The sequence below is a fragment of the Lichtheimia ornata genome, assembly GCF_029851405.1.
Source record: "Lichtheimia ornata isolate CBS 291.66 chromosome Unknown scaffold00005, whole genome shotgun sequence".
NCBI classification, from domain to species: Eukaryota; Fungi; Mucoromycota; class Mucoromycetes; order Mucorales; family Lichtheimiaceae; genus Lichtheimia; species Lichtheimia ornata.
In genome coordinates this window covers 699,885-724,226 of record NW_026695325.1, presented here as the reverse complement: position 1 = coordinate 724,226, position 24,342 = coordinate 699,885, and the positions used below count along the sequence as shown (strand labels likewise).

At 43.2% G+C, this 24,342-nt stretch overlaps 9 protein-coding genes across 9 annotated transcripts; 4 read left to right on the top strand and 5 right to left on the bottom strand.

Annotated features, from left to right (window-relative positions):
- Positions 1-377: 377 nt before the first annotated feature.
- O0I10_002059 (uncharacterized protein) lies at positions 378-3,673 on the top strand (the record flags this gene model as incomplete). Its single annotated transcript, XM_058482147.1, has 22 exons — positions 378-564; positions 627-959; positions 1,028-1,044; positions 1,103-1,136; positions 1,195-1,249; positions 1,309-1,316; positions 1,390-1,401; positions 1,466-1,557; positions 1,610-1,639; positions 1,701-1,775; positions 1,830-1,904; positions 1,959-1,968; positions 2,037-2,174; positions 2,232-2,402; positions 2,457-2,556; positions 2,622-2,682; positions 2,745-2,837; positions 2,901-3,087; positions 3,143-3,213; positions 3,281-3,332; positions 3,402-3,531; positions 3,589-3,673. The coding sequence occupies 22 exons, from the start codon at positions 378-380 to the stop codon at positions 3,671-3,673; spliced, it is 2,016 nt and encodes a 671-aa protein (XP_058347278.1).
- A 7,542-nt stretch (positions 3,674-11,215) lies between these two features.
- O0I10_002058 (uncharacterized protein) lies at positions 11,216-13,408 on the bottom strand (the record flags this gene model as incomplete). The annotated part of the gene is made up of 2 exons (XM_058482146.1): positions 11,216-13,156; positions 13,214-13,408. The coding sequence occupies 2 exons, from the start codon at positions 13,406-13,408 to the stop codon at positions 11,216-11,218; spliced, it is 2,136 nt and encodes a 711-aa protein (XP_058347277.1).
- A 335-nt stretch (positions 13,409-13,743) lies between these two features.
- Positions 13,744-14,686, top strand: O0I10_002057 (uncharacterized protein; the record flags this gene model as incomplete). The annotated part of the gene is made up of 4 exons (XM_058482145.1): positions 13,744-13,877; positions 13,965-14,119; positions 14,244-14,321; positions 14,388-14,686. 4 exons carry the CDS (start codon positions 13,744-13,746, stop codon positions 14,684-14,686), a joined length of 666 nt encoding a protein of 221 aa, XP_058347276.1.
- Positions 14,687-15,252: 566 nt separating this feature from the next.
- On the bottom strand, positions 15,253-15,987 carry O0I10_002056 (uncharacterized protein; the record flags this gene model as incomplete). The annotated part of the gene is made up of 1 exon (XM_058482144.1): positions 15,253-15,987. One exon carries the CDS (start codon positions 15,985-15,987, stop codon positions 15,253-15,255), a length of 735 nt encoding a protein of 244 aa, XP_058347275.1.
- A 912-nt stretch (positions 15,988-16,899) lies between these two features.
- On the top strand, positions 16,900-18,940 carry O0I10_002055 (uncharacterized protein; the record flags this gene model as incomplete). Its single annotated transcript, XM_058482143.1, has 9 exons — positions 16,900-17,153; positions 17,212-17,285; positions 17,354-17,485; positions 17,555-17,582; positions 17,640-17,759; positions 17,821-18,136; positions 18,193-18,398; positions 18,456-18,721; positions 18,774-18,940. 9 exons carry the CDS (start codon positions 16,900-16,902, stop codon positions 18,938-18,940), a joined length of 1,563 nt encoding a protein of 520 aa, XP_058347274.1.
- An 87-nt stretch (positions 18,941-19,027) lies between these two features.
- Positions 19,028-20,141, bottom strand: O0I10_002054 (uncharacterized protein; the record flags this gene model as incomplete). The annotated part of the gene is made up of 5 exons (XM_058482142.1): positions 19,028-19,422; positions 19,482-19,616; positions 19,668-19,903; positions 19,960-20,060; positions 20,121-20,141. The coding sequence occupies 5 exons, from the start codon at positions 20,139-20,141 to the stop codon at positions 19,028-19,030; spliced, it is 888 nt and encodes a 295-aa protein (XP_058347273.1).
- A 132-nt stretch (positions 20,142-20,273) lies between these two features.
- Positions 20,274-21,444, bottom strand: O0I10_002053 (uncharacterized protein; the record flags this gene model as incomplete). Its single annotated transcript, XM_058482141.1, has 8 exons — positions 20,274-20,591; positions 20,656-20,738; positions 20,809-20,929; positions 20,984-21,061; positions 21,120-21,178; positions 21,231-21,260; positions 21,320-21,374; positions 21,442-21,444. 8 exons carry the CDS (start codon positions 21,442-21,444, stop codon positions 20,274-20,276), a joined length of 747 nt encoding a protein of 248 aa, XP_058347272.1.
- Positions 21,445-21,967: 523 nt separating this feature from the next.
- Positions 21,968-22,499, bottom strand: O0I10_002052 (uncharacterized protein; the record flags this gene model as incomplete). Its single annotated transcript, XM_058482140.1, has 5 exons — positions 21,968-22,023; positions 22,093-22,174; positions 22,237-22,299; positions 22,359-22,385; positions 22,455-22,499. The coding sequence occupies 5 exons, from the start codon at positions 22,497-22,499 to the stop codon at positions 21,968-21,970; spliced, it is 273 nt and encodes a 90-aa protein (XP_058347271.1).
- Positions 22,500-23,025: 526 nt separating this feature from the next.
- Positions 23,026-23,737, top strand: O0I10_002051 (uncharacterized protein; the record flags this gene model as incomplete). Its single annotated transcript, XM_058482139.1, has 4 exons — positions 23,026-23,259; positions 23,323-23,400; positions 23,461-23,618; positions 23,680-23,737. 4 exons carry the CDS (start codon positions 23,026-23,028, stop codon positions 23,735-23,737), a joined length of 528 nt encoding a protein of 175 aa, XP_058347270.1.
- Between the last annotated feature and the right edge of the window lie 605 nt (positions 23,738-24,342).

Below are 24,342 nucleotides of genomic sequence, written 5' to 3'. Positions count from 1 at the left end.
CAATACAAATCTGTTTGAGCATGTAATTTAAGCTTCGTTTTACTCTTAACAATGAACACGTAATGAATGAATGAATGGTTGTCTCTTGTCAACGATATCCTCCTTTATTGAAATACAATGTCATTCCCTTATTTTTGGGCTTTGAATAAGTACAACGAGAGGATAAGGTGGGTGTATAGTAAATAAATAAGTATGCATGGATTGAATGACTGTCATGCTGAGAACGGGATAATTGTCGTTGTGCCACGTTATGCATGCGGGGCAACTTGTGATTCCCACGGAACACTGGGGGGTGGTGGTGGTCGTTGTCCGCTAAGCAGTAACGACGCGTCAACGTTTCCCTTTCTTCTCTACAACCTCTTACTTTCCATCTCCAAATGACCCAACTTGCTCCTGCACCAGCACTCGACTTTAGCATCAACGCCGACCAAGTCAAGCAAATCACCAAGGATATCATTGATGAGGAGCTTCGTGTCAACAATGAGATTGCAGCTCTCAAACCAGAGGATCGCACTTATGAGAACATTGTGCCCAAACTTGCTCGCATTGAAAACACCTTGTCTGGTAATATGTCATGTTACGAATACGTTCCATATTTTATAAAGGTTGCTAACCATTTTCTATAGGCAAGATCCAGCTTGTGAGCTCGTTGAGTCAAATTTCCCCTGACGCTGCTATTCGTGATGCATCCGTTGCTGCCGAAAAGCAATATGAAGAATTCAGCATTGAACAAACCATGCGACACGATTTGTACGTTGTTATCCAGGGTTTGATCGACAAGACCGATCTTAAGACTCTTGATCATGAAGAGGCTCGTATGTTGTCCAAGATGGAACGCAGCTTCCGCCGCAATGGTTTGCACTTGCCTGAAGAAAAGCGCAATGAATTCAAGGAACTTCGTAAGCGTTTGAGTGAAGTCGGCATCGAATACATGAAGAATTGGAGCAACGAAAGCAGCAGTAAGTGTCGTGGAAAATGTACCAAGGATGCCATCTCATTTACATCTTTCCCTGTTTTCATCTTTCAGCTATCAAGTTCACCAAGGTATCGTATCAAGATTGCCAGCTGGATAAGCTAGTACAACATCTAAACCACTTTATAGGAAGAGCTCGAAGGCATGGATGACGACTTTTTGGGTAAGATCAAATCTTGATATTCAAGCCATTTTGTGATATTCATATTTGACATCAATAGGTGGTCTCAAGTCTGTCGAAGAAGATGGTGTCAAGAAATACATTTTGACCATGAAGTAAGTCTTTGGATTGGCGGTGTGTGTGTATCACGTGATCTCTAACCTTTATCTTTCAGGTATCCTGGTAAGTGATTGCTCTAATCGTTGTCGCTTAGTGACAAGATGATATTCAACTCTTCTTGTTCTATTGTCAATAGATGTTCGCCCAGGTATGTATATGAAGAAGAGAGGAAGCATAGGGTACAGTGATATCTGATTCAGGCATGTATATAGTATTGAAGCTCTGCAAGGTCGACAACACTCGCAAGGCTTATGCAACGGCATTTGAATCACGCAATCGCGAAAACATCGTCTTGTTGGAGGAGGTATATTGGCTAGGCTATGATACATTGCGAATGTTACTTACATGGAACATAGGCATTGCGTCTTCGCAGACAGTGTGCCAAGGTAAGCAATCTACACATCAATTAAACTATGACTAGGTCGATGCTTACGAATATCTACGTAGATCCTCGGATACAAGACGCATGCTGATTATGTTCTTGAAGTCAAGATGGCCAAGACCGTGGATGCCGTCCGCAATGTATGATTACGCTATCTTCTATCTACCAGGACAACGTCTCATCCATTTTTATAGTTCCTCAACGATCTTGCCACCAAGTTGCGTCAGCCTGGTTTGAAGGATGTTGCTGATTTGAAGCAAATCAAGAAGGTACAGTTTGCATATTACAAATAGCACGAACGATAACTAAGACTTGAAATATAGGAAGAGAAAGGTTATTATCTCTTTTTGGATTGCGTACACATAGGCAATTGAAAGGCTGACAATGTCTTTTTATGATAGCTGCACGTGGTGAAGAGTTTGATGATATGCTCAACCCATGGGATACCAGCTACTACGAGCGTATTCTTCTTGAGAAGGAGTACTCCCTTGACCAAGAGAAGATCAAAAAGTACTTTAGCTTGGAAACCACTATCCAGAGTACGTGAAAACATCAATATTATGTGGACATGAACAACTAACGAAGGACAACAATAGAAATGTTGGAGATCTACGAGAAGGTGCTCGGTCTCAAGTTTGTCAAGATTCCAGCAGAGAAAGCGGTCGTATGGCACCCTGATGTGCAGTTGTTTGAATGCTGGGATGCTGTTGAAGATAAGAGCTTCTCCGGTTATATGTACTTGGATCTCTTCCCTCGTGACAACAAATGTAAGCATCCATGACTCTATGCTTTTCATCCCGTACTAAGTTTGGGAATTGTAGACCCACACGCTGCTTGTTTCCCCTTGCAGCCATCCTACATTGCCGAAGACGGCTCTCGTGTTGCTCCTATTGCAGCTATGGTCGCCAACTTTACCAAGCCGTATGTATTATCGTTATTATTGCCGGTTCAAAATGCTCACTAATGATCCATTTATGTATACATAGTACTGCTGACAAGCCATCTCTTTTGAAGCACGACGAAGTTGTCACCTTGTTCCATGAATTGGTATGTCTAACGGAGACATGTGCTATTGATAATGGATTGCATGCTAAATACGATGACTCTAGGGCCACGTTATGCATCACTTGTGCAGCCGTACCAAGTTTGCAAGATTCCACGGTACATCGGTAGAGGGTGACTTTGTTGAAGCACCATCTCAGGTATGACATTGTGCTTGTTACTATCAACGTCTTTGTAGTGACATCCAACCAATTCCTTCGTAGATGCTCGAGAACTGGTGCTATGACCGTGAATCTTTGAAGTATCTCTCTGCTCACTTTGAAACCGGTGAGCCTATCTCAGATGACATGATTGATCGCATCATCAAGTCCAAGAACGTCCTTGCAGCTCTCTTCAACTTGCGTCAATTGTTCTTTGGTATTTACGACATGGAAATTCACACCTCTGAAGGTAAGATGTTTTAGACCTTCCTTTTCTGTCAGTGACTAATCATTGTTTTCGATAGATGAGCATATCGACACCACCAAGCTGTACAATGAGCTGCGTGAAAAGATTTCATTGGTGAAGGCACCAGAGGTTTGTCGCTTTGCTCTCTATAGAGTTGCTGCATTTTGAGGATACGCTAATAGGTTACGATGTACAGGGTTCTTGTGGTCAAGCATCATTTGGTCACCTGATGGGCGGCTATGACGCTGGTAATATGAAAGCAACAAAGGATGGAATTGGATAAAAAAGTGTACTCATTAATTGATGTATAACTTTAGGTTATTATGGCTACATGTGGTCCAAGGTCTTCTCCAGCGACATGTTCTATACCAAGTTTGAATCGGATACGCTTTCACCCAAGACTGGATATTCTTATCGCAAATGCATTTTGGAAAAGGGTAGCAGCAAGTAAGTATATCACATTCACACGAGTCGGATCCAGGAATTAATCTTTTATGGCAACAGGGATGGAATGGACCTTTTGATAGACTTCCTCGGCCGTGAGCCATCTTCAGACGCTTTCATGAGAGAGGATATTGGCATGCACTAAACCAGACGCAAAATGACCATCATCACCTGCAGCAATAAAGAAAGCTTGCTTTTAACATTCACCTGTCAACTTGAACGTAGCAAAACCGGCACTATCAGCCTATTATTGTCTCCACGCTCATGTGCCTGATTCAATTACCTAAATGAAAAATGCATATGTGCTTCTCAGATACCGTCGTAGTACAGTGTATCCACATCTTTCTTTCAGTAGTGTCTTAACCAAATGAAAGTTTTGTCATCATTGAAGGCACATCACATATCGCTCGTTATAGCGATGGTCGTTCGGTACTACGTTTTGATTCCGCTGTTTCCACAGCAACCGCGATACGCGTTATACCCAACACCACACATTCTCTTCTAAAAGGGTACGGTAATAAAAAGACATGGGTGCAACACCTTCCCAATTTGGAAAATTCGTCAAGGAGCTGTTGCTGTTGTTGTGAACTGTAGTAGCTTGCGTGCTGTAGTAGTAGACTCACCACCAAGTGGTGATGGTGAAGGCAGCGTATCTTTTTGGGGGCTCAATGTCTCGCAATTTGAGTAAATTTTTAATTTGGGGACCAGCAGCAGCTCCACAACTTGAAAGAGTCGAGTCAAGAGCTTCTCTCTCTCCCTCTCCTTTTATCCCATTCACGGCATCCCATCAAGGTAATGTGTTATCAAAGAGTGTTCTTGTTGGTTGTGAGGTATTAATATAGTTCTGAACATGCATTATCAGGGAGTAAGCGTGGAGCAATGAGCGTCGTGGGTGGTTGGCTGTTGCCATGGCTTCCTCTTGTTCATTCCTATCCCCGCTCTATGCTTGGTGTCAACAGGTACATTCAGAGCCCAATGCTGCCGCACAACTTGTTCCATTGACGCGTTAACTTGTATAGAGGGCAAGGGTTTGGTCTCAAGACGTTGGCTGGTTTGGCGTTTTGTTTCGGCTCAAAAATACTACACCATGGTTTTCGGTTTCCTGTAACCAACAACAACGGGTCTTTATGTATATGGAAAAGGCAAGTGCAGTGATGGACAACACAATGAAGTAGGGCGTTTATTGTATATGTGTGCTAATAATGAATTGAATAGGGTTCTTTGGTCAGGCAATGCGACTTGGGGCATCATCATCATCTCTTTGGGTTCAAGTCCCAGCCTGTATCAAGTGGTCGCTGCGTCGCTCTGCACTAGCCAAGTGTGCTGGAAAAGCTTCTTGGAACGCGTTCAGGGCTCTATAGGCCTGCGTTTGAGTTGATGGGTCGATGACGATGGGTGTTTGGAAGAGCATGGTCACCGTGTTGAGGTAAGGGGGGATTTGCAACTTCACGGCCTTGGATGTGTTGACATCAACGCAAACTAACACACTCTTCTCGTGATAGTCTCGTTCTTCCCCTTGAGGATTTCTTTTCATGAGGTGGGAAATGATTGGAAGGATTGGGATCACTCTTTCTTTGGAGAAGATGAATGTGAACAACTATGAGCCTGGATTCTACGTAAGTGAGCCCTTCCTTGCCATGGATCGAACCGGCCTTGCGTGATTCGTGCAGTGCTTTCTCAAGAACAAGAAGGGATCGCCAGACGTTGCTTGTATGGTGGTTATTTGCTTTGTGAATTCCTTCTGATTTGCTTTCTTCCTTTGAGAGGATCGCCTAACGGTATACCAAATCGTCATCATTCCCGGCATCATATGGTCTAACTTGCTTGCTTTCTTATTTATAGAGACGACGATTACGATGATTAACACATTCACAACAATGACGATTACGATGATCACCCCATCTACAACAATGGCAATGATGACGACAACGAGATTCAAAGGAAGTCTGCAAGATCCCATTCTTTTCAACTTGTGTATTTTTGGATGTTGGTGTGACGGATGAGATTGACGACTGGTGACGAGTACGAGTACGAATGATGACGGAGGACGACTACGACGATGATGGTGGCAATGCACAGTAGCAAGATAGCTAGATGAAATAAAGCATTGTTTATTTATTACACGCTTGTTGGAGGTTGCTAGCTTGTGGATTACATACTATTGCTTCGAAGATAGAATAATAAAGGTGGTCCGGTTATCGGTCATGCAAGAAGTACATAGCTTTTGTGATACAATAAGGAGGAGTGGGAAGTGGGATGGGCTTGAGAAGAGAAAAAGTGAAGAGATCCCTCCATTGAGTTTCAGGATGTGAGTGACTCATTCAATATGTATATGTATCTTTTTACATATACAAATTGGTTTATGCAGCGCGACTTTCTTCTACATGCAAATGTGATGCATACCTTCACACGCCTTCATTATTGGATGCTGTTTACTTACGTACCTTCACAAAAGACAATCATCATCATCATCCATTTGTGTAGCAACCTGTCAAGGACGTGGTCTGTGTAACCACCACGTGCGGTTTCACTCAGCTCTTCATCTTTCCGTTAATGCAGCCGACACCATCCACTAGGAAAAAGCAACTCCATCACGCTTACAGCATAGGTAAAACATAAACGTGCCTGTATCTTCAAACTTTACAATGGAACGTGGGGTTTTGAATAGAGCAATGGGCTCGGCTTGGCCAACAGCACCTTGTGTGAAAGTTTCGCGTTCAATATCGCAAACAGCCCAAAAAATATTTTTTTGGTCGTCGTCGTCGAAGAGGTCGACCCTCAGATCCAGTTTGGCTGGTAGCGACATTGCGAAATCTGGGATTGGCAAGCTTGATCGTGAAACTGGCACCCAAGGTGCAGTTGGCCAAGCCAAGCACATTGCTCTAATAAAAACCCCACGTTTCATTGTAAAGTTCGGAGATACAGGCACCTTTATGTTTGTAAGCATGATGCTATATGACAAGTGGTCTTTGTTCATTGTCAAGTAGGTGGACCCTGGCGGAGCAAAAGATGCAGAAGGACCTCTTTGGGTAACTCAGCTAAAAAGTCAGGACTTCAGGGACAATGCATGAAAGGTACGCAACCCTCACTTTTATGTCATACATTGGCAGCTAATAGCCACTGTTGTGCATTCCCAACTTTTGTGCATTCTATTGTAGATGGACGATGCTCCTGCTCTAGACATTCATTTCCATGATTAAAGTAGGTTGATCCGAGCTGATTTGGTTGAGTTACGCTCACACAAGATTACATCGGTTGAGCTACATCGAGCGTGCTTTATGTCCAGAGTGATGTAATCTCTCTTGGACCGCAGCTCAGTCAAATCATCTCGGATCAATCTACTTTAATCATGGAAATGAATGTCTGGAGCAGGGGCATCTTTCCCATGCGGTGGATCTCGCAACAATGATGATTGGATAAAAGTGACCGTTAGCTAGCAATACATGCCTGTTCCTAGATGATCCATAAAGTAATTATACATTGACCCTTTCATTCATGCAAATGTAGCTGTGTTACACAACACGACCCTCTGCATCTTTTGCTCTGCCAGGGTCTAGCTACCTTACATTAAACAAAGACCACTTTTCATATAGCATCACGCTTACAAACATAAAGGTGCCTGTATCTCCGAACTTTACAATGAAACGTGGGGTTTTTATTAGAGCAATGTGCTTGGCTTGGCCAACTGCACCTTGGGTGCCAGTTTCACGATCAAGCTTGCCAATCCCAGATTTCGCAATGTCGCTACCAGCCAAACTGGATCTGAGGGTTGACCTCTTCGACGACGACGACCAAAAAAATATTTTTTGGGCTGTTTGCGATATTGAACGCGAAACTTTCACACAAGGTTCTGTTGGCCAAGCCGAGCCCATTGCTCTGTTCAAAACCCCACGTTCCATTGTAAAGTTTGAAGATACAGGCACGATTATGTTTGTAAGCGTGATGCTATAGGAAGAGTGGTCTTTGGTCATTGTGAAGTAGCTAGACCCTGACAGAGCAAAAGATGCAGAGGGTCGTGTTGTGTAACACAGCTACATTTGCATGAATGAAAGGGTCAATGTATAATTACTTTATGGATCATCTAGGAACAGGCATGTATTGCTAGCTAACGGTCACTTTTATCCAATCATCATTGTTGCGAGATCCACCGCATGGGAAAGATGCCCCTGCTCCAGACATTCATTTCCATGATTAAAGTAGATTGATCCGAGATGATTTGACTGAGCTGCGGTCCAAGAGAGATTACATCACTCTGGACATAAAGCACGCTCGATGTAGCTCAACCGATGTAATCTTGTGTGAGCGTAACTCAACCAAATCAGCTCGGATCAACCTACTTTAATCATGGAAATGAATGTCTAGAGCAGGAGCATCGTCCATCTACAATAGAATGCACAAAAGTTGGGAATGCACAACAGTGGCTATTAGCTGCCAATGTATGACATAAAAGTGAGGGTTGCGTACCTTTCATGCATTGTCCCTGAAGTCCTGACTTTTTAGCTGAGTTACACAACACGACCCTCTGCATCTTTTGCTCTGCCAGGGTCCATCTACTTGATAATGAACAAAGACCACCTCTCATATAGCATCACGCTTACAAACATAAAGGTGCCTGTATCTCCAAACTTTACAATGAAACGTGGTGATTTGAATAGAGCAATGTGCTCGGCTTGGCCAACAGCACCTTGTGTGAAAGTTTCGCGTTCAATGTCGCAAACAGCCCAAAAAATATTTTTTTGGTCATCGAAAAAAAATTCAAGAGGTCGACTCGTTTCACTTTGGCTGGTGGCGACATTGCGAAATCTGGGATTGACAACGATGAACGTGAAACTTGCACACAAGGTGCGTTTCACCCCGCCGAGCACGTTGTTCTATTAAAAAACCTTGGTTGATTGTAAGATTCTGAGTTATGGGAGTCTTTGTGTTTTACCTATGCTGTATACGTGGTGCTATATGAAAGGTGGTCTTTGTTTAATGTCAAGTAGCTAGACCCTGACAGAGCCAAAGATGCAGAGGGGCGCGTTTATGTAATAAAGCTGAGAGGCAGTGCTTGAAGGGTTCTCATTGGTGGAGAGTGCATGATTGTGTTGTGATGTAGCTTGAGACGGTTATTTGCTCTCACACGGTCATGCGATTGTAAGTTTAGAGATGCATGCAGCTTATAAACCAGTGAAGTACGATGAATAAACAACAGGCTCTCTTCCCGATTTCATACCTTGGGGTACGGATGGACACGGTATTGTCAACGCGCTTTTTACCCTATTGGTATTGAATGAAGGAGACGTTTACGCACGCTTTTTCTATTCTTTGACATTACATGAGAGTCTCCCTTGTGCATCTTATCTCCATGTACATTGTATACGGCGTTCGTTGTGTGTGGTGCTTAGTTAGTGTACACGCTGAGCATCACGGCAGTGCAAGATCCCATTGCAACAATTGACGCTGCCTCCCTCTAGTAAGATCCGCCTTTAATAGACCGCATGGAAATCTTTGAGTGAATCATGGTATGGTTAACAAGCCAAAAATGATCAGTACATCCGAGTATGAGGTGCAATGGTATTGCTTGTCTCCAGGGTTCATTCTTGTGTAAGGCTATACATACAAGATAGCGCATGCTGATGGTTCTCATAGGAAAGCATAGGTATGCACTCGTGCCACATTGTATCAGAGCTTACTCTTTCCTAAAAGTAATGATTTAAGACGTACAAAGGACCAGGCTTACTGCAACAAGCTCTATTGTTGGGTACAATTACTATGGGTTTATTACCTTTACAAATACAAGCGTCTATTTAAACATGTATACAATCCGTTATCGCCACTGCCTATCGTCTCTGATCATATGAACAAGGAAGCTTTAATGAATGTAATACGACAACCTCTGGATACAATGATGTAAATGATCTAATTTCGCTTTCCTATCTTCAATTTTCTATCCTCTCTTTCATTCCGGGAACCAACCAGTGGATGACATAGAATCAGCGGGTATCGTTGTGTCATTGTCATAAGCACCTTCATCCATGATTGCAAAATAGCTGTTGCGCGATTTGACTCACGTGTCCCAATCTCAATCCATGGTGATCAAGCAACATCCTTCGCCAAAGATAAAAGCCCTCTTGACAATCCCATCCCCTCCATCGCCATCATCCTCATTCGTATCCACGAGATCGGTCCTGCTGACAGCGCGACAAGTAACCCAAAGCAACATTCCAGGATTCCTCATCACTGCACTTGATTGCATCTATCCCATCCATAACCATTGCAAGTACCGTAAGAACCTCTTTGATCGTTACTGGTATGCTTCCTTTTCCATCCGGCCGTTGGTATATCCCTTTCTTAGACATTTTCATTGCAGCTCAAACAGGTGAAGATTGTTTGTATTGTGGCGTACATGGTAGCTGATATGGCATCATCCATAGTATCCGTTTGTATTCATGCAAGTTGCTACACGTAAATAAAGCTGCTGCTATACAATGGCTATCTGCTGTTCACGTGAAAAAGGCTGTAGACAAGCTGTTGCAAATAAAGAACGCTGTATGAGACAATGAAGACCTTGCTAATGGCAAATGCTGCAATGAATGCTGTTACAAACTGGTTGTGGCAGAGGAGTGTACAAGAGAGTGCGTAGTGTCGAGAGGCTCGTGTGTTGTAGAAGGGTAGCAAGAAGGCTGTGTACACGCCATGGACTTGCCATTCAGTCGAAGCATTCGGATCAAGACAACTGTAGGATGGACATGATGGGTTGAAGCAGGACAATCGTTTGTAAGAGATAGTTGTGTAGTTGAAGTTGAATGGGGCCAACAGTTGAGAATGGGAGCAAGAAGAAACAAGGTGGGAGTGGAAGAGCTGGAAATTAAGTAGATTTTTTTTCAAGTTGGGTGATACTTCTGTGTTTGAGCGTTTTTCACTCAAATCCTCTCGGATCAAGGAAGTTGAATGATGGGCATGCTCGGCTGGAGCAGGACAATCGTTCACATGCATTGGATCGGGCAACAAAGATGATTGGGAGGAATGGGCTATTAGTTGCCAATTATGAGCGGCTACTGAATAGTGTGTGTAAAGCATCATCCATCAATCCTTCCAGTCATGCAAAATGGACCGTATTATGTACACAAACACGCCCCTGCGTATTTTTCGCTGTGTCAACGTCGAGGTATTTGACAATAAACGAAGACCACCTTTCATATAACATCACGCTTACATCATATGTAAAACATAAAGGTACCTGTATCTCTAAACTTTACAATGAAGCATGGGATCTTGAATAGAACCAAGTTGCTCGGCGGCGTCGCAAGTTTCATGTGTGGAGGTTTTCACGAGCGAGGTGGGCAATACAAAAAAAGTGGATTGTGAACCACATGTGGTCGAAGTAAATGGTGAAAAAGACACTTGCTTTATCAGCGAGCAGCAATAACCAATAACACTAAACCCCAATCAATTCATTGACCAGTTATCGTATGTACTTATCGTACTTTTTGAAAGTGAAGCTGTTTGTATATACTTTTTGTGTCCTCCACATTATTCCATCCTTGTTCAACTTTTGTATCATTATCCACCACTTTAGTCTTTGTCATGTAAGATTACAATGGATACCAAGATCCTGAATTCTTTGTTTCAATATGTGTATAATTGGTAAGATATCAAGCGAATAAAAATGAGCCAAAAGGCATTGGAGGGGAAGGGGTATAAATCAGTGCACGATTACAATCTGGCTTGTTCCACCGAGACCTTGAATATCCGTGATGCTTACAACGCTACCAGAATCACTGCCACTACCAGAATGATCAAGGACGAGACTTTCACGTTTTCGAGAACGTCGCTTCGATTGATATTGTGATGTGAAACGAGAGGGTGAGGAGGTGTCATCATCAAAGAGTTCGAGACAACCAACACGAGCGATGCTCATACGTCGACGATAATGCATGCAATGCTTGAACATGTGTAGAACGGGTGACTTTTGCATATGACCTTGACGTAAATGTGAAATGAAAGAGTAAAAATCGCATACGGCTACGATTCTATCTCTGCAGAAACGATCAAGAGGTAACCAAGGAGCAGGCTTTTGAGATGGTTGACCATGCAAGCGCATGCGGAACTCGCATATACGCAAGTGGCCACAACATGTGCATTTTGTTCGAGGTGCTGATGGATGATGATGAGTGGCACCATTAGCTGAAGAGGTGCTGATATGGCTTGTAGCAGGTGAACAAGAAGAGGATGATGATGAAAGTGCCGAAGAGGATGTGTTGTGAGAATTCCAATATTGAATCTCGCATCGATTATGGGCGATGGCGTCTGTCAATTTGCGTTTGAACCATGGAGATTTCCACCAAAGCGAAGTCGTGTTTTGAAATAGACATGGATCCACATCTTCGGCAAGCACCCGTTTCATGAATCGAGTTGACATACTAGCAAGATGAGATGATGATGCTGACAATGTCTTGACGTGCTCCTGGAATTCATCGAATACAAGGCCATCGATACGAACAGGGCGATTGGTTGTAGAGCTACCCAAAATACCATGAGTGCTTTCATCTTCGCTTAAAGGCACCAAAGGTGATCCTGGAGAAGAGAAGCGAGGATTATGTCGAATCATACTCAAACGTGGCATTGCTGTAGTGGTTGTTTCATCGCGTGCATAATGATTTAGTCGATCGGAAGCGTTGCTACTTTGGTGCACAGCTGCATCCAACTCGACAAGTTGCTCCTTGATTTCACGCAGGCGTTCCTCCCTGACATCCCAAGTTCGGAGTACATCGGCAAGCTTTCCGTTGGTTTCCCGATCCAGTTGTACGAGGCCTTCACGATCCATCACCTCATCCATCAAAATACAATTCAACACCTTGAACAACGATGTTGTCACATCTTGAATATCCTCCTCCAAAGATTCCTTGACTTCTTCCACGCTGAATCGTAGCTGCTCCTCATCAGAAAGTGCCGATGCAAGATTATTCAAGTCGCGTTTCATGTATGCTTTTTGCTCAATTTGCTGATCTAGCTGTGCAAGTAGCTGCCTGCAGTTGCCACAGAACGTATTCTCGGATGGCAAGGGTACACCACTACTAGTACCATTACCACCACCACCACGCGTTGAGATAGTGTTGTTGTTGTTGTTGTTATTGTTGACGGGTGGTTGACCTTCATTGGATGGCATTCGTGTCATGGATGAAAGAGATGTGGTTGTAGAAAATTGTTCAGCATCAATTTGAGATCCATCTTGGGTGGATGATTCCAATCCAACAAGTAGCTGTTGTTGAGCCCACTGTGAAACACGCAACGACCCTGCAGGATCCTCTTGTTTTCGCCATTCATTTGCAGCAGCAGCACGCCGTTCCAATTCACCCTCTTCAAGATCATCTCCTGCAATATCAGGGAAATCCACCGGTGGATCAGCAGGTGGTGTAGAAGTGAGATGAGCTTGTCGAAGATAATTCAATGCAAGTGTCAAATTGGATTGTGTGGATTCATCAAGTTGTGTATCATTCAATGTATCCGTCAACAGCAAGATGGCTTCTTTTCCATTAAACTCGAGTCGTTGTAACTTGTTGGAAAGATGGTGGATGTATTGATCTTTTTGTGATAATCCAACCAGCCAATCGTGTCGATCATGCTCATATTTCCTATGGATCGTCTACTCTATCATCAATATCAACGTTCCCTTTGCTTGCTAATCACCCAACACACGTACCGACAAGTCCGTTTCTAGATCGACGACTCTCGATTCCAACTTTGCGATAATGTCTTGTGCCTGTAACAGGAATGGCAACACGTCTTCTTCAGAGAACTCGTCAGGTTCAAATTGCAAGTCGTCAATGGGGTCATCTTTGCGGTCGATATGAGATGCAATGTCTTGGGAAGGATCAGGTGGCTGTGAGGCTATCATGAGCAATTGGGTATACAAGAGAGGGAAAACAAGAGAGGAAAAGTGAATAATAATGTGTGTGGGCTGGGTTATTTTTTCTGGGGCATCACAAAGCAGCACACAGTGTAGAGTTGGTGCGACAGCCAAGGATGCGCGTGATCCCTCTAAAATCGTCGGAAGTAGTTGCCAAGCAGCAACCCACCTTTATGCATAGCCGGAGTTGATGTTCATCTTCCAAGGTTGTCTGGATACAGGGAATTACCCTTTTTGTGTCATGGAGGCATAAAAAGCGCGCTTCTCGGCTGCATATTGTATTTCTTTCTTTCACTACTAATCCTCACTACTCTTCTTTTCCAATGAAGTCCATCGTCGCTGCCATCGCTGCTCTTGCTGTTTCTACCATCTCGGCTCAATCCACAGGCATCCTTTCCGTTACATCACCCATTGAAGGCACAACTTACACTGCTGGTAAAGATGCGTTGATTACGTGGTAAGTTTTTCTCGTTTCAAATTGATGGATTGAAATCCACACCACCCAACAACAACACTCACACTCTCCTTGTTGGATACAATATAGGACAAACCCCACTGTGGATACTATCAGCCAAATCGTGCTTGCCCACGGAGACCCTAACAATCTTCAACGCCTTGATGTAATCGCAAGTAACGTGGATGCTGAAGCAGGATCATATACTTGGTCAATTCCTGCAAACACTACTGCTGGCACAGACTGTAAGTGTCCCTGTGTTTGATGAGATTAGGAGACGACAAGGAGGGCTGCCAACATATGACAGGGTTCACCTCTCCTTTTTTTGTATACCCGGTTTCTCTAACCTTCACATCCTTTCTTATGTAGATGCTCTTATCTTTGGAACATCGCCTGATTTGGGTTTCAGCCCTCAATTTACCATTGAAGCTGCTACTGGTTCATCATGTAAGTAATCATACCCGCTTCCCTATACAAAAAGTAATCATTGCTCATATCAATCCAAACCTGTAGCTTCCTCGTCATCGGCTGCTGCTTCATCTAGCAGTGCTGCTGTGGCTAGTAGCAGTGGCATCGCAAGCTCTTCTGCTGTCCCATCGTCAGCTTCATCAAGTGCTCTTCCATCGAGTTCAGCTGTTGCAAGTGGTAGTAGCAGTAGCTCTCTTCCTTCTTCTTCCACCTCATCCTCCGAGTCATCCTCAGCTGCCAACCCAGAAGAAACAAGTCCAGAGAATGCAAGTGCCAAATCACAACCTATTACGATGGTTGCTCTCGGCTTGGGTTTCTCTGCAGCTATTGCTCTATTGTCCTAAACATCAACATCCCTTCACTTATATAACTACATCTCCCTATTACAAATCCTTATATCGTACTAAATAAACGTAAAGTCGCCCTCACCCTCGTATTATCATTCAATTGCAGCTGACACCACGCCAAGATATACATTACTGCCGTGTGTAAATTTTACTGCTTCTATGTATTCTAAGAAACTTTTTATGCTAAAGTTAGGACGCAATTACCATATTTGACTACGGAAGCGTTTTCAAAAATGCATGCCACCTCTACAAGGTTCCTCCGATTGCATCTTTCTATGCTGTCATTTGCCATTACAAGCCTATATCATGTGCTGCATACATATCCACCCAAGGGAAAAGAGATGAAATCAACATGTTGTTGGCGGTATGCATGCACACCTGTAGAGAACAGGTCACATTGTTTTTGCATATGAAGGGACGATCATAAAAACAAAGGATGCCGGAATCCCACATATTGTTCCACAAGCTTCTAGATGTGCAGCATCAACAAGTAGTCCTTAAAAGCTATCGCATGCCAATACTATCCATCATCCAAGATGTGTATAGGTTGCAAGAGAATTACTTTATTTGTGCTGCCTATCTCTAATAGCACGAGCATCTTTGGTTATCGTATCAGCTGTATCTACAAAGCCCACCAGAATGTATCGTTCGCCTCGTGTAATGTCAATGCCTTGATGCATGATGCGGGCATCGTGATACACACAATCTCCTTGAGCCAGTTGTACGACGCTGTCAATGGATTCAAACCAAGTACCACCACCATCAAAGTCATCCGGGTGACTTAGCAAGACATTGAAGCTCATCAAACATCCATCGGTATGTGCTTGTAACCCGCGTTGAGATGATGATGAATACTTGACGATGAAGATGTCACGAAAAGCAAGATCCCTGCATGCATCAAACCCAAAATGGTCCCCGAGCATCGGAAAGAGGCGTTGTTTGATCATGTCACCAAGGTACGCCAACGCCGTCTCCTTGATTGGAATATCAATTGTTGGAAAAGCCGAATGCCGTTGAGTCGTCCAGCCAACCATGTTGCGACATGTATCCAGGATACCGTTACATTCATCGGGTGTAAACAACTGTGTTGTCTTTTGAGGAACTTGAAAGCGATCTTGTCGACCATGACTGAAAACAAGCCGATTCTCTTGAAGAGTACGTCGACATGGGTCACTGGGCAATTGCTGTAATCGTTCGATTGTCTTTTCACCCATGCATTGTTGCCGTTGCTGATTTAGAAGTTGCTCATCAGCTGTGAGATCGTCGAAAAGACTGAAAGAGCTGTCGTCCTCCGCCATGAAAATAATTTCCTGCTGGGGCTATTGCACATGGCCTTTTGTTGCAGAAATCACAAGGAAGAGTGTAAAATGATATTTGTGTTGCATGTCAAAAGTCAAAGGAACAGAGGTGGGGTGTGCCATTCTATGTATGGAGTAAGATATGTAATTGTTGTGGTGGCAATGAAAGAAAGCGCTTGTTGTCATATGTCATATCATGCGTTGACCTGACAGCTTTTTTCCACGTGCTTGGGTGCAAAACGCATATGACATACCCCAAAAATGTGTCACAAAGATATGATTCCCAAAGTGAACAGTTTCCAGGTAGTCATTGCGCCATTGTTTTGGCTCCAATGATACAAGGATACAAACATGCATGCACCGCCCCTCCCTTCGTCAAGAAATGGTTCCCTATGATGGGGGTTATAAATAATGCCGTTGTTGTTGTTGGATGCTCAGTACGTAGTTTAGGATTTCATTGTCTAGAAACAATCAACCATAGTCGTATATAGCTTACGTTGAAAAAGATACAAAAGGTCAGCTATACCATCCACTCCAAATAGCATACTTTTATTAAAGCAGCAAAAAGGTTTGACATAAAATGCATGTCGACAGCCGATCGCACATGATTAGGCAAGCTTTTATTCACCATAATTGTATCGTTTATGCTTATGCATTACACAGTCCATTAAAAGAGATACAAGTAAACTCGGCTAACAAGTGTATTCCTTGGATGATTTCAGAGATACTACCATCAACACAATGATTTATGAATGCACAAAGAAGGTGAGACAGTGGATGTTCATAGAGCGACCAACATTCAATGAAAAAGGTGTGGGGTATAACATCGTGTCACCATGTCGGAGATGATTCGTGCATATAAAAGAGGGGAAGTGGCCCATTGCTGGAAATGCAAATCATCCTTTTTCACTCATGTCTTTGCTCGGTGATCGAAAGAATAACCCAGTGTTGCAGAAAGCTGGCATTATTGGAGGCGCCACAGCAGCTGTTCTTGGTCTTCTTGCATTAAAATACCCAGACCGTGGTATTTTTGACGAACACCGAGAAGGCATCCCATATACCAAAGGCTGGCCTTTGGTTGGCATTCTTCCCACCCTCATTGCCAATAAGGAACGAATCCATCACATGTTCTTGGAAGGCTTCGAATTACAGGATGCATTGACCTCGTAAGATACTTGCAACATTCATCAAAGACATCACACTCACAACATGTATGAAAAAAAGCACATCATCGGCACTTGGTATTCCTCGTAGTATCGTGACGATCGACCCACGCAACGTTGAAAGGATTTTGAAAGGTAATGCTATATTACCTAATGATACCAATCATGCAAATTTTAATGTAAACCGATATTATCCTACATAGACAACTTTGAAAACTATGTCAAAGGACCCCAATTCAGCCATGCAACTACCGACCTTCTCGGCCATGGTATCTTCAACGCCAATGGTGAACATTGGAAATATCAACGTAAAACAGCCTCGGTCGTGTTCAATGGTTCGTGATATCTTTTTCCACTCTTTGACACGCAACAAGCACTTACGTATACCCTCGTATTTTACATAGTGAGAAACTTCAGGGACCACTTCACCGAGTAAGCTACATGATCATGCGTACGTTAATGTCGATACAATTTTCTCATTCGCCGTAGCGTTTTCATTCAGGAAATCAATTTCATGAACAAGTTGATCTTTGACAAGGCTTGCGAAGATGGTCAGCCTGTTGATTTCCATGATGTCATGTTCAAGTTTACTTTGGACTCATTCATCTTGTAAGCACTCATCCTCTTTGCTATATACATACGCCCATATTAACATCCATGAATTTAACAGGCTTGGTTTTGGCGTGCAGCTTAACGCTCTTAGCAGCAAGGAAAAGGTGCCGTTCGCTGCTTCCTTCGACGAATGCCAAATGAATTCTTTCCAACGCTTTGTCAATCCTCTTTGGCCTGTCACCGAGAAAATCCAGAATTTGATGCATCCTTGGAAGCAATCTATCCAAGACCATTTAAATGTCATTGATTCCTTTGCCAACGATGTTATTGAAGGTCGCCGTGCTCAACTCGCCAAAGGTGAAGTACACCATGATTTGCTTTCACGTTTCATGAACGCCTTAAACGAACACGGTGAAGAGCTCAGTAACGCCGAGGTATTAATATACACGTTTGCATATACAACAATCCACTCACCTATATTGATCCTTAGTTGCGTGATATCGTGTTGAACTTTGTTATTGCCGGAAGAGACACAACAGCCCAAGCATTATCATGGACCTTCTATAACCTTTGCTGCCACCCTCGCATTGAATACAAGCTTGTTCAAGAAATCAATGAATTCATCACCGACGACGTTGAAGGTGATGCTCGTGCACTTTACGAAAAGATCAAGGATATGAAATACGCTCATGCATTGTACGTTTTCAAGTTCTTTAAAAGCACAAAGATCTTCTAACATGGTTACCTTTATAGATTTTACGAGGTACTACGTCTTCATCCATCCGTACCAGCAAACCAAAAATATGCACTTAATGATGATGTATGGCCTGATGGTACCAACATCAAAAAAGGCGACTACGTGGTCTGGGATCCTTGGGCTCAAGGTCGCTCTGAAAAAGTATGGGGACCTGATGCAAAGCAATTCAAACCCGAACGATGGATTACTCCCGAAGGTGAATTACGTAGAGAATCACAAGGACAATGGCCTGCTTTCCATGCTGGTCCACGTACTTGCCTTGGTAAGTAATGATGATGTTCCCCCTAAATGTATATACTAAATGCGATACATAGGTCAAAACCTTGCTACTCTTGAAGCTCTTGTTGCTATCATCTTTTTGCTCAGACGCTATGAATTCACTTTGGTTCCTGGCCAAGAGATCACATACCAAGTATCCCTTACTCTTCCTATGAAGAATGGCATGAACCTTTATGTCAACAAGCGTGCCACTTCCACATAAAAGTCCCAACCCTCTCATTTCTTTTGCATACAGATATGTATATGTCAACTATATATTAAATAAACCATGAAACAATTGAGAACATCACTACTGGCTACTAGGCTTAACGATAGACTCCACCTCGTATGCAGGACTGCCACCAAAGATCTTGCCCTTGATCCAATCTTCTCGCACCTTGTATACTGTTTCCGCATCACGTGTCAATGTTTCAACATCCACATCGGCCACAATCATCTCTTCGGTACGTGCTGCACAATGAGCGATCACGCCCTTGAAAGGAACCGCAATTTGGGTACATCCAGCCGAAGCACCAAATGGACTTTTTCGTTGCCCCTCACCGTTGGGATCACCCACGTTGCAAAACACCATGGCAATCTCATTTTCAAACGCACGTGCGGGAACAACAGAATCAAGGAATGCCGATTCACTAAATGCGTTGTGACCTTGACCAATAGGACCAGCATCCTCCAATGTCCAATAAGCTAATATGATTGTTAAAACTCATGTTGTGCCATATGCCATGGAATGGTATCTAACTTACCTGGCGCAATCACTAATTGAGCACCATCCTTGAATACCATATGCCGAAAACCTTCAGGGAATGCAATGTCCCAGCATACGCACATGCCAACAGTGATCCCAAATCTATTCTTGGTGGTACCAAATCCATGCTTGCCTGATACACAAATCAGCACCATTGCTCCAAGTCATTCAAAGTATTGTTTACCTTGGTGCAAGTAATCTCGTTCAGGATGCCAAAGATGCACTTTGCGGTATTCTAGTAAGACTTGGCCACGGTTGTCGATATAATAGGCGCAGTTGTATAGTTTGCCATCCTCCGGATCTTTTTCAACAATGGTTCCCGATACGATGTCAAGATCATATTGCTTTGCCAAGCTGCAGAAACGTTCGCATGCCTCCTTTCCAGTTACCCTTTCAGGACCAGGACCACCAATAATATACCTATTTGAAACCGTTAAATGGACATCACCTTGATGAAGATAATGACGTGGCATTACTCTGGGAAAACAATCAAGTCCACGTTTTGACTTTTGGCTTTGTTGATATAGTCCTCGATACGAGACCAGTTGCCATGGGGATCGTCGTGGTCGATGCAATACTACGCGTCATGGGTGCCCATTAGGACCATTTGTCATGTTGCATTGGAGAAGGAAAATACCTGAACAGCTGCTATTTTCATGTTTGTAGAAGAGAGGAGAGAAAGAGTAGTAGGGCACAAATAAAGCGCTCTCCAGCAAAAGTGTATTCACACGCTATCTTGTCATACTGAAAGTTTATTTGTAATCAGTGGTGGCGGCATATTGACAACATGTCAGGATGACACATCCATCGTTGATTCTATATTGTTGGCATCTACTGTGGTATTCAAAAGTGGAGACAACACCGGCCACCGTGTTTCAAGTGCTGCATTGTCTAGTTGATCATCGGATGCGAGATGGCTGTTGATGTTGTTCAATCCTTCCATTATCTTCTTGGCTGATCCTTGTGCCTTCTCAGCATGGGTTGTCAACGCTTTGATCTCTGGTATCCTTTCATTCGCATTCTTGGCTTGATTCAGCGCCAATATCAGTGCTTGTGTCGTTTGCTGGCTGAGTCTTTCAGCGTATTGTATTCGATCATGCAAGCCTTTCTATGTCGGAAACATCATCAGCATCCATCTACAACAATCGTACAATTCCTCTTGCAGTACATACCTGCCGCTCACACATTTTACTCTTATAAAGTTCGGTATGTTGATATAAACGAAAAAGGGTATCAGCCAATGGCTCCGGATCAACTAGGTAACATGCAATTCGATGTTTGAGTAATCTTTTCAAGCTTGAGCAGGAGCTAATGAGGTTGCTTACTTTCCATCCTATTGGTTTGCTCTTGTGAAGCATTCGATGATGATGACCTGCTACCGACAGCAATGCCAAGTAATCCATCAAGACCAAAACCACGATCATTCTCTCGTACAAGAGGTGTAAACTACGTAGATAGCTATGAGATAAAGATACGGCGTCATTGACATTGATCGCTTACTCGCTTGACTTGCTGTAATCTCACTATTTCTTCTTCTTGACCATCATCACCTGTACCATGTACGACTTGTATAACTCCCTTTGATGTATCGATGCATGAGTTGCTTGATGATTGAGCCATTGTAATGCTATGTTACCTTATCGGACCCACCATCATCTCCTGCAACAGCATGTCGAGCAAGGGAGCCATCAATCACTATACTTTTGCGCGTTAATAAGACACCAAATATTGTAGTTGCCATGGTTACCACTGCTTGCTTCGCTAGAGAGAGCCATATCTACAGGCGCCACAACAAGTCAACGTGCGAATGGGTGACATGACCATCAAAGCAATTACCAGCTTCAGTGATGTCGTGGAGACGATCGTGTTTTTGAGTAGATTGGTCTTGTCCCTATATGGAGCATTGACATTAGCAAGATGCTGGAGTATAAAGAACGGTCGCTGGCCGAGATATCTACCATGATGGCACAACCATAAATAAGCTTATGAAAAGGGGGAAAGAATACAATGCATAGGTATCCATGTTACAAATCACAGCCACTTTTGCCTGATTCCTGTCACCCAAACACCATGCAACCAAGACGATGTCAATCACAATGTGTACATTTTGCTTTTCATAACAAGACATACAATAAAAGCTTGGCAAACCATATAACGTATAATCATCTGCTTGCTAGCAATACACGTTTTCCAATTGATGCAATCCTTTCTGGTTCATATCATACGTGTTGTTCTGCGCCTAGTTTCTGGCACGGGTATGATAGAAAATCAACAGCTGATACACAAACCCACCTACGACTTAACATAAAAGTTGACTTCTTGTAGGTCCTTTCATGCAACAGCGTTGCACCAAACAACAGTTACCATCCCCCTTCTTCATTGGCCAGAGGTTTACTATTCAGCATTCTTATTCGTAGTTGCTATTCATTGATTTTATTGGCTGCCACGGCCCCACCCACACTATCCGCGTCACGCTATCTGCATCTAGTTTCCAGTCGCTTGTATCAACGTAATATTGTCTCCTCGAAGCATGATTCGACCTAGAAAAACGATCCACGCATGTCAATAAGATATCCCCTTCTAAACCAAATCCTGCAATGTATTATTACCAATGTTTCTTCTGGTGCCACCATCCTTAGTCGTCACTTCTTGTGCTTGATCCAAAACCAAGTTCATAAACTCGTCAAAGCCCTAGACACGTGAATGAGTTTTCGACACACCCTCTTTTTGTGAATGTCGCTTCCCCAACATACAATGATCTGACCCTCGATTCGCATATCAGCCTTGTCGAACAACCAAATCTGCACTCTTGTTTTCTAATGGGATTGGGTAAGACTCTTGCAGGTTGAAGCAATAGATGAGTGGGATGGCTTACATTTTGCAGATACCTGAAAATCAGGTTCTAAGACAAGAAAGACGAGTTATTAAAGAGAGACGTTTCGTGTTATCGTTGCGTTTTCGGTATACATACAATCGGCTGCACCATAATCTTCTGTACTTTGGATGATGTTGCCATGCTGGAGATCGTTGAGGGCAAAAGGTAAAGCTGTGGTGAGTAGGCAAGAAGTGGAAAAGCAGTCAAATCGGCCGCACGCGGTTGAGCTGGTTGCCATTTATATCCATCCCTCCACATCATGCAAATCACATAGCATGGTGTTTATACAATAAAATCAGCGTTTGCCTAGTAGCTATAATTACTCTTTGACATCATATAGATACTTCGTTGGAGTCCACATAAAGCTGAAGAGCTATCACGCATAGACATATGATATCCGGCCACGCTTGCTGCCACGCTTGTTTTCAGCCAAGTCGACTTGTACGTGCATGGTTCAATGTACATAGGTGGAACATAGCATTGAATTCCCACATTAATCCATATACATTCAAACATACATGTGCTTCTCGTGTGTAGTGTTTATGTTCGCAATTGGTGTTGGTAGTCATGGCAACCAGCAGCAGCTGGCTGGGTTGATAACTACGCTCAGGTAATTCACAACAGCTAATTTCCATTCTCTTCTTCCCAAGATACAGCACGCACAGCCATGAGTTTGCCTACCCTCTTGAGAGCCACTTGTTCCAATGTCTTACGCCAAAATATCCTGCGACACCAACCTCGTGTTATTCGTAAAGCAGCATCAGTCGCATTGTCGAGTCAATTGAAGCCGATCGCTTGGCAACGCAATGCATTGGTTGCAACGCGTCGTTTCACTTCAGCTACCGAGAATAATACTGTTGACTATGAATACATTCAAACGATCATAAAAGACAACAAGCAGGTGAGTGTTCTATCCACTAAAGGAATACGATGATATGGATCACTTATACAATCATGCATGTAGAACACCCATCTTATCGACGTCCGAGAGCCTAATGAATTGTTGCAAGGGTCCATCCCATCGGCAAAAAATGTTCCCTTGGTAAGTTAATGATGAAAAGAAAGATAGGTATGCAAGGTACTCATGCATGAATGCTTGTAGAGCAAATTTCTCGTAGCATGGAGTATGTCAGAAGAGGATTTTGAGGATGAATTTGGATTCGAAAAACCAAGCGACGGTGACGAAGTTGTTCTTTACTGCCAAGCTGGTATCCGATCCAACAAAGCGGCAGATTTCTTGCGTGAGATTGGATACAAGCGGTAAGTTAAGATTATGACCATGACCAAGATACCAAACTGATAATGTATTTCTATATAACAGCGTATTCAATTACCCTGGAAGCTGGGCGGATTATGCCGAGCGAACCAAATCTGGATGATGGAAGATCACCATTTTTGTTATTTCCCCCCTTGTCCTCGATTGGCACTTGCATACGTACACGACACACACACATACACAAACCCCCAATCTCCTTCCTCCTCCTACTCTGCTACATAGACTTTTGGGAATACAAAGCGATCACTTTTTCTCCTTGTGTGCACACCAATCTTTTGTTGCTTTCATCCCTGTGCAAAAAATAAAAAAACCCTGTTTCTCCTTTATCATGTATCTTTCTCTCTTTTTGCCCTCGTTCCCCTGTTCCTTGCCATCTTCACTCCTTTCCTTTTCCATACACAATGGGTCTTTGTGCATCATCCGAAAAACGCGCTGAACGCAACCACAGCCAAGCTATTGATCGCATGTTAGAAGAAGACTCACAACGTATTAGACGCGAACTCAAGATTTTGCTTCTCGGTATTGTCTTCTCTACAAGCTATCAAGATTTGCTGTTGCAGCTTGTCTCATATACATCTTTGCATGTATGTGCATAGGTAGCGGTGAATCAGGAAAATCCACGATCGTAAAACAAATGAAAATCATCCACCAAAACGGCTATTCTACTGACGAGCTGGAAACATGGCGACCTACAGTATACAAAAACCT